We start from the raw sequence: 14,229 nt of genomic DNA on the forward strand, positions 1-14,229 counted from the left end.
AGGAGAGGAGGAAGGCATGTTCGTAGGCAAAGAGAGAAGAGGACGGACAGGAGTGTGGGACTTAAGAGTAGGGACTTTGAATGTAGGGACTTTGTCAGAGAAAACTAGAGATTTGGCTCATATGATGGAGAGAAGAGGAGGCTATCTTGTGTGCTCAGGAGACCAGGTGGAAAGGTAGCAAGGCCTATTGATTAGGAGCAGGATTCAAGCTGTTTTATCATGGTGTGGATGGAAAGAGGAATGGAGTAGGAGTTATCCTGAAGGAGGAGTTTGCTAGGAATGTTCTGGAGGTGAAGAGAGTGTCAGATAGGGTGATGAGTCTGAAGCTGGAAGTTGAAGGTGTGATGTTGAATGTTGTCAGTGGTTATGCCCCACAGGTAGGATGTGAGTTAGAAGAGAAGGAGAAATTTTGGAGGGAGATGGATGAGGTGATTCTGGGTATCCCTAGTTGTGAGAGAGTGGTGATTGGGGCAGATTTCAACGGACATGTTGGTGAGGGAAACAGAGGTGACGAGGAAGTGATGGGTAAGTTTGGTATGCAGGGCAGGAATGCAGAAGGACACAGGGTGGTAGATTTCTCAAAAAGGATGGAAATGGCTGTAGTGAACACATTTTTCCAGAAAAGGGAGGAACATAGGGTGACATATAAGAGTGGAGGCAGGAGCACACAAGTTGATTACATCTTGTGCAGACGTTTCAACCTGAAAGAGATCAGTGACTGCAAAGTAGTGGCTGGGCAGAGTGTAGCCAGACAGCATAGGATGGTGGTGTGCAGGATGACTCTGGTGGTGAGGAAGATGAAGAGGACAAGGGCAGAGCAGAGGACCATGTGGTGAAAGTTGGAAAAGGAAGAGTGTTGTGTGGCTTTCAGGGAGGAGCTGAAACAGGGGAGGTCAGGTCAGGAGGTTCTTCCAGATGACTGGACAGCTACAGCCAAAGTGATCAGGGAGACAGGTAGGAGGGTACTTGGTGTGTCATCTGGAAAGAGGAAAGCAGATATGGAGACTTGGTGGTGGAATGAAGAAGTTCAGGAGTGTGTTAAGAGGAAAAGGTTAGCTAAGAAGAAGTGGGACACTGAGAGGACAGAAGAGAACAGACAGGGACATGCAGCATAAGGTGAAGGTAGAGGTGGCAAAGGCCAAACAAAAGGCATATGAGGATTTGTATGATAGGTTGGACACTAAGAAGGGAGAGATGTAGTTGTACAGGTTGGCGAGGCAGAGAGACAGAGATGGGAAGCATGTGCAGCAGGTTAGGGTGATCAAGGACAGGGATGGAAATGTGTTGACAGGTGCCGCAAGTGTGATGGAAAGATGAAAGGAATACTTTGAAGAGTTGATGAATGAGGAAAATGTTAGAGAGCCCAGAGTAGAAGAGGTGACTGTTGTATTATATTTGGAAGCAATTTGGCAGGAAGTAGCAAAGATCAGTAGGGATGAAGAGAGGAAGGTGTTGAAGAGGATGAAGAGTGGAAAGGCAATTTGTCTGGGGTACTTAACAAGATCTTGGACAGTGAGAGGATGCCTGAGGAATAGAGGAGAAGTGTACTGGTGCCCATTTTTAAGAACAAGGGAGACATGTAAAGTTGTGGAAACTACAGAGGAATAAAGGTGATGAGTCACACAATGAAGTTATAGGAAAGAGTAGTGGAGGCTAGGCTGAGGTCAGAAGTGAGCATTTGTGAGCAGCAGTATGGTTTCATGCCAAGAAAGAGTACCACAGATGCAATATTTGCTTTGAGAATGCTGATGGAGAAGTACAGAGAAGGCCAGAGGGAGCTGCATTGTCTTTGCAGATTTGGAAAAAGCGTATGACAGGGTGCAGAGAGAGGAGCTGTGGTTTTGTATGAGGAAGTCTGGAGTGCAAGACAAGTATGTTCGAGTGGTGCAGGACATGTATAAGAGCTGTAAGACAGTGGTGAGGTGTGCTGAAGGTATGACAGAGGAGGTCAAGGTGGAGGTGGGACTGCACCAAGGATCGACTGAGTCCCTTCTTTTTTGCTGTGCTGATGGACAGATGAGGTTAGACAGGAATCTCCATGGACCATGATGTTTGCAGATGACATTGTCATCTGTAGTGAGAGCAGAGAGCAGGTGGAGGAAAATCTAGAGAGGTGGAGGTTTGCTCTGGAAAGGAGAGGAATGAAGCTGAGCCGCAGTAAAACAGAGTACATGTGTGTAAATGAGAGGGACTCAAGTAGATCAGTGAGGTTACAGGGAGTAGAGGTGAAGAAGGTGGAGGATTTTAAGTACCTATGGTCAACAGTCGAGAGCAACGGAGAGTGTGGAAAAGAAGTGAAGAGACGTGTGCAAGCAGGTTGGAACGGATGGAGGAAAGTGTCATGTGTGACAAAAGAGTGTCAGCAAGAATGAAAGGAAAGGTGTACAAGACAGTGGTGAGACCAGCAATGTTGTCTGGTTTAGAGACAGTGGCACTGAGAAAAAGACAGGAGGCAGAGCTGGAGGTAGCAGAGCTGAAGATGTTGAGGTTCTCTTTGGGAGTGATGAGGATGGATAGGATCAGGAATGAGTACATCAGAGGGACACCTCATGTTAGATGTTTTGGAGAAAAGGCCAGGGAAGCCAGATTGAGATGGTTTGGATGTGTTCAGAGAAGGGACAGTGAATACATTAGTAAACGGATGCTGAGGTTAGAGCTGCCAGGAAGGAGGCCTAGAGGAAGACCAAAGAGGAGGTTCTTGGATGTAGTGAAGGAGTACATGAGGATAGTTGGTGTGGGTGAGGAGGATACAGAGGATAGGGTTGAATGGAGGCGGAGGATTCGCTGTAGCGTCCCCTGAAGGGAGCAGCCGAAAGGAAAAGAAGAAGAAATTATAAATTTGAGCTGTGTGTGTGTGTGGTACTCCTCACCTCTAGGGTGCAGCGTTTGGCGGGATTGAGCACTAGGAATCGACGAAGGATCCCCTCACAGTCTGTGGACATATAGAAGGGCACGCGGTACTTCCCCCTCAGCACGCGCTCTCTTAGCTCCTGTTAATCACATTAGCAGCATGTTACACATACAGCACATTTAAAACTTAGCACGCCAAACACAAACCAGGGGCCAGATGCAAAACAATTCAAAACTGTTGCAACAGATGCTGCAAGAAGAGCTATAACACTGAGTCATTACTTCTTATGCTTTTATTGTTAATTTGGAAATTTCTGAGTAAGACAGCAGTCACAGCACACAGTAAAGGAAAATTCTTATTCTCCCCACTGATGTGGAAGTCTCAATTACAACATCCAACACATTTGGAATGCAAGGTATTTGTTACAATGTACATATGCTGTCTGTGAACAATATCAGTCATCCAGGTGAAGTTATCTAGAGGTTGAGTCATGGCAACTGGATTTCTAATCTTTAGGTCAAAACGTTTCCCTACTCATCCAAGTAGCTTCATCAGTCTAAGAGAAAGCTGGTATGGAAAACTGGTGTTTCTGGATAAGTGGATCCACTTCCTATTGCAAGAGTGTTGTGCTCTTCGTCTACAGATTAGCAACAGACTAGCTTTTGTCTAACACACCTAAAAACCAACTAAACTTTCATTAACCACTACACATTCCGGTACTAGTCCAAGTACCTTTCTATTTTGACCGGTATTTATTGCTATTCCTAGACTTAGCGCTCGTTAGCCTACCAGTTAGCTTAGCTAGCTGGCTAGCTAACATGGCTTCTCCCTCTTTCTCTCCTGCTCAGTGTGCCACATGTTTAGTTATTCCTCAGCCTCCTTTAGCGATAATGATACCTGTTATAAGTGTAAGGTTGTGCTAGCTTTGGAGGCGAGGATCACTGATTTGGAAGCGCGGCTCCGCACCTATGAATTAAAGCCAGCTAGCCTAGCCCTGTTAGCAGGTGTGGAGCCACCGAGCTCAGTCTCAGGGTCTGTTAATGGTCCAAGGGCAGCTCCGGAGCAGCCCAGAGAATTAGCCTGGGTGACGGTCCGATGGAAACATACTCCTAAGCAGAAGCCCACGGCTCATCACCTGCCTGTTCACGTTTCTAACAGATTTTCCCCGCTCAGCGACACACCCGCTGAGAAACCGACTCTGATAATTGACGATTCCATAGTCAGAAACGTGAAGCTAGAGACACCAGCAACCATAGTCAAATGTTTCCTGGGGCCAGAGCGGGCGACATCGAGTCAAATCTGAAGCTGCTGGCTAAGGCTAATCGTAAATATGGAAAAATTGTTATTCACGTCGGCAGCAATGACACCCGATTACGCCAATTGGAGGTCACTAAAATTAATGTTGAGTCGGTGTGTAACTTTGCCAAAATAATGTCGGACTCCGTGGTTTTCTCTGGACCCCTCCCCAATCTGACCAGCGATGACATGTTTAGCCGCATGTCGTCGTTCCGTCGCTGGCTGTCTAGGTGGTGTCCAGCAAATGATGTGAGCTTCATAGACAATTGGGCCACTTTCTGGTGAAAACCCGGTCTGGTAGCGAGGGACAGCATCCATCCCACTTTGAATGGTGCAGCTCTCATCTCTAGAAATATGGCCGAGTTTATTAATAATAATAAAAATTAAGACCACTCCTCTTATTGAACAGAAAAACAGAACAGTCAGATGTGGATTATTAAATATCAGGTCTCTTTCGTCTAAATCTCTGTTAGTAAATGATTTGATAACTGATCACCAAATTGACTTTGCTTTACTGAAACCTGGCTGCAGCAGGATGAATTTGTCAGTCTGAATGAATCAACCCCCCTCAGTAATAAAAATGGTCATGTTCCTCAAAGCACAGGTCGAGGTGGAGGAGTAGCTGCAATCTTAATCCTTTGAATGTCACTAACCTTGTGCTCTCTCCCTCTCCCTCTCTCTCTCTCTGTACCTTCTGCAGGTGTCCCTGGTCCTGGAGCTGTATATCGCTGATGTGCAGTTACTGGCCCTACCAACCTGCAGTGTCTTTGTTGTTTAATGTTGCTGTTCTTTTCTCTCTCCTCTATTCACTCACCCAAACCGGTTGAGGCAGATGGCTGCCCAAACTGAGCTCGGTTCTGCTGGAGGGTTTTTCTTTCGTTAAAGGGAGTTTTTCCTCTCCACTGTCGCCAAGTGCTTGCTCATAAGGGATTTGTTGGGTTTTTAGATTTTGTAAAGTGCCTTGAGATGATTTGTATTGTGATTTGGCGCTATACACACTGAATTGAATTGATATGAATTGAAACTTTATCCTTCGGGTTGGTTTCACTCCACCCCTAGTCCCATAGGCTCATTAGGTGAGCTATGTAAATCAGGTGAGATTCGTTAGACCCACACTCCTGTTGGTTTCACTTCACACCTGGTCTGAATAGGCTTGTTAGGTGAACAAAAGAGTGAGCTCAGGTGAGGATCTAATGGTAGACTCATGTGACCCCTCTGATTCACCAAGAATGTGTCCTCCCTGGAAGACATTGGATGTGTTCCTTAATTTCCTGGGAACAGGTGAAAGGGCAGCCTGGTAGATGGAAGACAAGTTATGTCTGAGCCCTCCATCCCTTTAAGGGAGGGTTGTTCCACTTGTACATATATAGCTTCTCTGATTCCTCTCTCAAACCACCTATCTTCTCTGTCCAAAATGTATACATCACTGTCTTCAAATGAGTGTCCTGTCTCTTTTAAATGGAGGTGCATTGGTATCTGATGTTTCCCAAAAACCTGTGTAAGCCTCCCTGAAACACCTGCTACATAGGGAATGACCAGGTTTTTCCTATGTGGATCTCAAGGCTCAGCTGTGTCTCTGGTTTTTCTGCCTAATGTGGATGTTGCCTTGTTGAAAGCCCACTTAGGGCAGCCAAAGGTTTTGAGGGAAGTAAGCAAGTCTCATTGGAACACTGTATGCATGACCCACTAAATGCTTCCAGTACCTTTGTTTTAGAGACTGATTGATAAATGGGCAGATGTGAGATACTCTCTTATCACATACTGTATACATTGTGAATATGACACCTGAGAACAACATTAACAAAATATTGCAGTGCAAAAATACAAAATGTTTATGAAGATAAACTATTCTACAGTTTGTACAGCAGAGAACAGTGATGTTAATTTTTCAAATGTGCTCACTTGGCCAAAATGTTTTAAAGCTGCTATATTATTATATATGCTATAATGTTTTTTGATTAACAAAGGACATAGTACATTAGATTTTCATCACCAAACATCAGACAGGCATAGCTAATATTTCGCAGGCAAGCAGAGTGGAGACTAGCAGATCAAGAACCAGTGAATATTGGGCTTTATATTTGCCAGGTGGCATGAAGCACTCCAGAAAATGAAAAACCACGAATGAATGCTAATATACTGTATGTTAACACAGCAGTGTGAGTGCAACCTGTTTGCTTACAATGATTCATTATATTATTTGTTGAAAAAAAGAAAATCATTATCATCAATTAGCACCATCAGTATCCTCTCAAATAGCCAGACTGGCCTCACAAAATCCAGCATCAATCAGGCTAGAGATTCTTTCTGGCAAATGTCTTTTCAAGTACAGTTTATAGTCACTTTTTATTTTAAGCTGTAATTTATGGATGACATAAATTATGAACTATATCAGCAAACATCACAAGGCAACTACATAAATAAGATTAATGATATTTACAGAAAAAATCCTGGAAAAAAATGAGAAAGAAGGGCTCAGGACCACATTCACAACCAGGATGGCATGTCTACATGTCACACATCCCTGGATCTGAATCAGAATATGCATAAATATGTGCACTTTTGGGTCAGTGGGGCTAGGCAGAACTTCTATCATCCACTATTACTGTAAACAGAATTTATCCCATAATAATAATTAAGAGCAGAAAACCAGTACACATTTAAAATAATGAGTTTTATGACGCTCAAGAGAATGATTCCTCAGTTACATGACAACATATATTCATCATACTTAAAGGTTCAACCATGCACTGTGTGGAGGTCTTACAGTGCCTATGAGAACGCAAAAAATACTGAATAGTAGCAACACAGACATGAATATCTAATGCGCATTATAACGTCTTTCACAGAATCCAAGGCTATTTTTGCAAAATTACAACTGCTCTTTCTTCTAAGATGCACTGACATTACAGACAATCAGGGGAAAAGGACAGATTTTTCCTGATATTATGTGTAAGGTTTTTGAGAACCAAACTGTATGCCTTAGTTTTTATAATTCAACACATGTAAACCCATGACTCTTACTATGAACCCCTGAGGCCCTTTGTGCCCGAGCAGACTGTCCCTCCTCCCATCTACTTGCCTTAAGGTTCTGCCCATCAAAGGGCAGTGAGCCGCTGACCAGCGTGTAGAGGATGACTCCCAGACTCCAGACATCCACCTCGGGCCCATCATACTTCTTGCCCTGGAAAAGCTCTGGGGCAGCATAGGGCGGCGAGCCACAGAATGTGTCCAGCTTGTTGCCCAATGTGAACTCGTTGCTGAAGCCGAAGTCGGCAATCTTGATGTTGGCGTCAGCATCCAGCAGAAGGTTCTCTGCCTGAGTCATGCATACATTGATGCAGAGGAGAAGCAGGAGGAGGGTGGGAGGGAGAAGGAGCCATGGGGGGGGGGTGTTGGATGTGGAAGTGAAAGAATGTGAAAGTGGGAGAAACACAAGAAAGGGAGTTGTGATGGATAAAAAAAAGAACATGAATGAGAGACAGATGGGGAAGGGGGTGACATTTATGTGCAGTCCAACAATATAGACACTGGACACGACTCAGACTGTATGTTAATTTCACTGCTTGTGTTTGGGAATGTTATAATTTTAACATCATCCAACAACATTCAGACACTGACTGCCTTCCCCAGTCTCTCCACTCATCAGTGCTTCTTTACTGTGATTAATGCCTGGGCGTTTTCACCGACACATTTTACGATTAGTCCCAAAACTTTCAGTTGCATATAATCTCTCACTGAAAGAAAAGTCCTAGTCTCAGACTAGTCATAATTCATCCTCTCTTAAAGCAGACCATGGGATTTTTGGAGCTTTCTCACCTTCAAATCTCTGTGGACAATGTTCTTTGTGTGGCAGTAGTGGACAGCAGAAACAATCTGTGAACATGAGGAGACACACAAACCTAAAGCACTGACAATTAAAAGTGAGGTTTGGTGCAAATGAGGGCATCAAGTGGTGGTGTACTTGTACCTGTCGAAATTTGGCTCTGGCTTCAACCTCCTTCATTCTTCCATGAGACACGAGGTAGTCAAACACTTCACCTGTAGGTGAGTGCAGCAGAAGCCCATCAGTCAGGTAGTAAGGCCAGAAGCATTAAATCAAAATTCATACTGTTTTTATAATAATATAAAGAGTGAACAGACTAAAACAGCTCACCTGGGTCTGTCCAATCATAACAAGATCCACATGCAAGTCCTCTTTAACTCACTGATTAACACTTTAGACTTTGGCAGGAAGAAACAGCCATCTTACCACTTAACTTAGGACAGAGTCAGGCTAGATATTTCCCTGCTCACTGATTATGTTAAACTAAGTTAACCACAGGAAGCTTATTTTCTAAAATATCAAAATATAAAACATATAATGAAAATATATAATGGAATAAATGTGAAATATGACATAAATATAAAATATGCCCCCCAGCTCTCTCCAAAATTGTTTCACCATTTATCCCTAATAAAAAGCTCTATAAGCACACACCTCTTCTGACCTACCACCCTCAGACATATTTCTGTACAGTGATATTCAAGTATCAGTATGATTAAGTAGCTGCTGGATCTTAGATTGATTTAGCTGTTGGTAACTGTTGGTGAAAATCATACTATACACACTTAAATATACAGTACAGTGCATCTTGGACTTCATAGGCCACTGCAACTTCCTTATCCTATCTGTCAATATCTATTTTTAAATGTCTTCTTAAAACTCATCTGTTTTCAATGGTGTTTGACACAGTCTGAGATGATGACATTATTTATTTATCCTATTTATTTTGATAGTATCTGTTTTGTGGTTTTTGGTGTTTCATTCTAAGCTTTTATATTTTTATCCTATACAGCTCTTTGGTCTACTTTGTTTTTAAAAAGTGCTAAACAAAGAAAGTTGAAGCATTTGCAGTTATACTTCCTTTCTTGTTATCTGTGACTTAAAGTAACAGAGGGCCTGAAAAAAAAAAACACATTTGAAACTGTGTCTGCAATATTCACCAAGGTCACAGTGAGTAAATGATATGGTCCCGGACAGCACACAGAAAAATGAGATTAGTGACAAGAAACAGGTAGAAACATAAAAAAGACTAATGTACGCAAGAAGGAGACATTAGACATGCTGACATTCTCCTGAAATTGTGCTAAAAGCCAGTTTAAACAGCAGCACCATTACTGCACAGAGGCTGCTTAGTTATTTATGTTGTAGTTCCATACTCTATTACGGTTGAATCACTGTGCAACACCTAGTAGATGAGAGTCTCCAGGCATTTAAAGATACTCTCTATCACATTAGATTAACAGGAAAAAACATCTACTGTACAATGCAATTTTTACTGTCCATGGCTCAATAGCTTAGAACCCCCCCAAAAAAATCACACGTTTTGGTACGCAGTAAAATAACTATCTGACCCTCTTGGCCTTGGAAAAACAACCTTGGAAAAACAACATTTTGAAATAAAAACTTTGAATTTAAAGAGGTTTTGCAATAAACTGTTAATGTGAAAACAAGCACGATACAATATTTTTTATAATAATAAGCACATTAAACATTAAAAAATACATTGAAAAGAGCATTACAGTATTGGGATTGGGACCCCATAAGGGCCAAGCAGGAAAATTACTGTTAATTTACCCAGTTATAAAGAAAATTAAGGTACAGTTCTTAAAGGAAAGCTTCAAACACAAAACAAATATTTTATTTGCATTCCTGTCAAAGGTTAGGTAAAAGCTTTGATGCTATTCTCAATCTTAGTTCAATACATATAAGCCTCAGGCAGCCGACTGTTAGTTTAGCTGAGCATAAAGACTAGAAACAGCCTAGCTCTGTCTAGAGTTTAAAGAAAACACAGACCAACATTTCTAAGCTTTAATGAATGCTATGGGATAATCTGTACGAAATATATCTGTAACAATGACAAGTATTATTATCACTGGGTACTATGTGCTCCACTATTTCTTATGTGGTTGACTTTAATGTGATTTTCTGACAAATGGAAAGTGACGACTTTACAGTGGATGGATTTTTTTAACCTTTAGTCAGAGCCTTTAATATGGTATATGCGTTTCATTTTATGTATTAATTTCAACATAGGCAAATATATAGCATTTAAATAAACAGCGGTTATATCCTTTTTAATTATTAGTTCCCCCAATAAGTGTTCTTTCAGGCAAAAAGCAAAGTGTAGCTCCACATGATGGCGAATGTACCCACCTCCACTAGCGTACTCCATGATTAGGTAAAGGGTCTTATCCGTCTCAATTACCTCGAACAGCTGCACTATAGTACAAAACAGAATATGATTAAAATCAAATACATATGTATCAACAAATCCTGCATGTCTGCCTCAAAAGTGAGGAACCACCTGTCAATGCTGTGGAGTTTTGATCCATATGACCTTTCAGCTTCAGACCAATCGCATTTTGTGACCTCTATATGAGACCTGAAACGTCACTTGCTGGATTTTTGTCAATAAATCCTCTAATGTTTACTTCAAGATCACACTTTCTTCTGGTCATACATAGTAGCAAACTCACATGCTCACATACAAACAGTCCATTGAGAAGTATGCATGTGCCTTACCTATGTTCGGGTGATTTAAGCCTTTCATTATTCGTACCTCCCGGAAGAGCTGGGAAAAAGAAACTGAATTTTAATGTCATGATGATGACATGAAAATATTTTCTTTTCACTGTCACAAAAATTGTAATAATTCATATTAATTAAAATTCTTGTTTTTAGGAAATTTTAATTCACATTGAATTACTGAATAATTACTGTTCTTCCTCAGAAACAAAAGAATTGAATCAAAATCCCTCATAATAATTTCACTCAGAGATTACTCTGGACAGTAAATTTTACAGAAATAAATTAATCTGATTTTAATTTCATTTAGATCACCAATGTTGACTCTTAAGTTTATGTGAATGTTTTTCTAATTGCAAAATCACGTGGTTTAAGCAACAACATTTCAAATGCAGAGCAGAATTTGACATCTATGCAACTCTTCACTGTGGCGTTACACTTTTGGAGTTGAAAAGAAAGATTGAATATAATAGAACATTTGCATAATTTTACAATATCCTTAATATATTAAATTCTAAATGGCTGCATATGTGAAATGTTATATTGTCAAAGCAAGCTGCAAAAGAAGACTCAAGGTAACATCAGCTGCTACTAGCATAACACCCAAATCTCTGACCGAATGCTGGTGTTCACATTGCATTGTGGTTAATGTAGGCAAGAAGAACGAGCGGAATAAAAATAATCGATGACTTGATTTTTTTAAAACTGTCCCTTGTGAGTCCACCAGTCCTACAGGAGTGCAAACGTAACTCCTGAATTTTCCTTCGGGGATTAATAAAGTTTATCTTATCTTATATAAACCACAAACATTCTTTGAATGCATCACTCCACAGATGAAGGCAGTTATTTATCATATAGTAATGCTTACATTGCACATTAATCTACAAATTGTTTGCTGAAATCAAATTAAGAGCCCCTAACACCCAGGAGCTGGACCAGTATGTACAGAGAAAATTATGGTTATGTCCTAAAAATAACATCACTTTTGTCGAGATTCGCCCAAAATGAGAATTTAAAAGGGTGACAATAATGAACAAACCTTCTCACCATTACAAATAGTAATAAATGGCCCACACAGAAATGTGAAGAATCTGCAGCCAAAAACAGATCAACTTCTAGTCTGAGTACTTCTCACTGCATGTGATATGTCTACTCTGGGGATATATTTTTATACTTTGTCAGAGCAGAGCAGCAGATTAAATTTAAGCCAGCTCCCCTGGTTTTATGTATATAACAGCACAGTAAATGGCCATAGTTGAAAACCAGTGACTCGCCTCACCACTGTCAACTCCAGCTGAAAAGAAAAGATGGTGCGATAAGCTTTTCTATCCTCTTTTCTCAATCCTTCCCCCTCTGCTATTTACTGATGTGACTCCCTCCATTCCCTCCTCCTTCGTTCAGCTCCTCTAGCAGTCTTCTCCTCTAGCAGAGCTCCAACGTCACTGTTGCTATAGCGACCCAGGTATTAAGACTGGGCTCTGTCCCTTCTTTTCCAGCTGTACTAGAGGGAATCTTGGGATACGTAGTGCTGAAGCTTCTCATTATCCAAGTCATCCCTTTAATTCCCTGCTTGCCACTGGCAGGTCTGAGCAGTCCAATCAGTCAAAATAATAAACAAGCTCCCAACAAGTTCAACCCTAGTCACCATTAATGTGAATAAATAGCAAACCTACAATAAGGTTGTCAGGTTGACACATGCACTGTGACAATAACGTTCATGTCTTTAAAAATCTAGCTGGCCAAAATAATTTGTATGTGAGTTTTAGCTTGGAAGAAGAAAAAGATGTATTATTAAAGATCTATCATTAAAGTGCGACTAACTGTAAGTAATTTCTAACTGACACATATTTGTTTTCAGATACCCTCAAGTGCCACTTGCCAGTTCCTGTTAAAAGAAATCCCTCTTCACAGATACTGAGGTTTGATTTTGTGATTTCACTTCACTTCTTGCTTGCCGTCTTCTACCCACCCCTGTACAATACATCTCCCTCTTTCCTTCTCCCCTCTACATACATCATTGTCCAGATTATGCTAATATGAGCTCTTTCATGTCTTCAGTATTAGGGATTTTTTTCTAGCCCTCGGGTATGTAAAGAAGTCTGCTATTATCATCAGCCAACTGTATTCTCTCCAATCACTGGCCAGACCTTTCTCTCTCCTCAGTCCTGTCCAAAATGTTGCATGAATGTCTCTCACAGCAGGCAGTCCAAGCCAAGAAAAGCAACAGGCAGGAAGATTGGCTAGTATAGAGGTTGGGATTAGAGTTTAAAACATCTAATATTCTAGCCTGGTAAAATAAAGAAAATCCATTTTCTGTCATGATATAAGCACGGGAACTGTAATGAGTCAAAGTATCAGCATTTCAGGATGCCAGCGTTCAAAAGGACCATGGGAAAAAGAAAGCAAAGAGAATTTGCAGTCAGGGTCATGGTTATCACTGCATGAAAACTGCAGAGACTCTGGAAAAGGTATGTATCAAAAAAGGAACTCAAATGAAAAAACTATATACTATAAAAATGATTGTTTTCTGTAAATCAAATCTTTCTGCCTTATGCCTTTTATTTGGCATTCAGTGTGGACAGCAAAGAACGAATTTCATTGTACAGGGAAACATGCTTTCCTTACTGTGCATATCACAATAAATGCTTTGAATCTTCTTTGACATTTTTGCAATGGTAGTAAAGTGAAACATTAAACCATAGTAGAGGTCCTTCTAAATTACCTGTAGTCATTTTCCCCAAAAGTTAGTTATGGAGTTCCACAAGGCTCTGTGCTAGGACCGATTCAGTTCACCCTGTACATGCTTCCTTTAGGATATTTCATTAGGAAGCACTCTATTAATTACCACTGTTATGCAGATGACACTCAGTTATATCTATTAAACCTGTTAACACTAACCAGTTAACCAGACTTCAAGCCTGTCTAACTGACATAAAGGCCTGGATGACCAGTAACGTTTTACTTTTAAACTCAGAGAAAACAGAAGTCATTATATTTGGGCCAAAAAATCTCAGAAATAACTTTTCTAAAATTATAGCTACTCTAGATGGCATAACCCAGGCCTCAAGCACTACTGTGAAAAACCTTGGAGTTAATTTTGACCAGGACATGTCCTTTAACTCACACATAAAACAAATCTCTAGAACTGCATTCTTTCACCTGCGCAACATTTCCAAAATTAGGAACATCCTGTCTCAAAATGATGCAGAAAAACTAGTCCATGCATTTGCTACCTCAAGGCTAGATTACTGTAACTCATTACTATCTGGATGTCCCAATATCTCCATAAAAAGCCTCCAATTATTCCAGAATGCCGCAGCCAGAGTCCTGACAGGAACTAGCAAGTGAGATCATATTTCTCCTATATTGGCATCTCTTCATTGGCTCCCTGTAAAATATAGAATAGAATTTAAAATCCTTCTTCTCACATACAAATCCCTTCATAATCAAGCTCCTTCATACCTTAAAGACCTCATAGTACCATATTATCCCAATAGACCACTTTGCTCTC

General features: G+C 40.8%; 1 protein-coding gene across 4 annotated transcripts in view; it reads right to left on the reverse strand.

Annotated features, from left to right (window-relative positions):
* Positions 1–14,229, reverse strand: part of mark4a (MAP/microtubule affinity-regulating kinase 4a) — a 33,802-nt gene that overhangs the window by 11,905 nt on the left and 7,668 nt on the right. For 3 of the 4 annotated variants that reach the window (XM_026327904.2, XM_026327903.2, XM_026327906.1), the window contains exons 4-9: positions 10,716–10,764; positions 10,347–10,412; positions 8,118–8,188; positions 7,967–8,023; positions 7,230–7,466; positions 2,871–2,990 (exon numbers count right to left, since the gene is read on the reverse strand). In XM_026327904.2, the coding sequence (XP_026183689.1) occupies positions 2,871–2,990; positions 7,230–7,466; positions 7,967–8,023; positions 8,118–8,188; positions 10,347–10,412; positions 10,716–10,764 (600 nt within the window). Of the gene's footprint in view, positions 1–2,870; positions 2,991–7,229; positions 7,467–7,966; positions 8,024–8,117; positions 8,189–10,346; positions 10,413–10,715; positions 10,779–14,229 lie in introns of all 4 variants that reach the window. The other variant, XM_026327905.2, reaches the window with a different exon arrangement.

The sequence above is a fragment of the Mastacembelus armatus genome, chromosome 14, assembly GCF_900324485.2.
Source record: "Mastacembelus armatus chromosome 14, fMasArm1.2, whole genome shotgun sequence".
Lineage (NCBI taxonomy): Eukaryota > Metazoa > Chordata > Actinopteri > Synbranchiformes > Mastacembelidae > Mastacembelus > Mastacembelus armatus.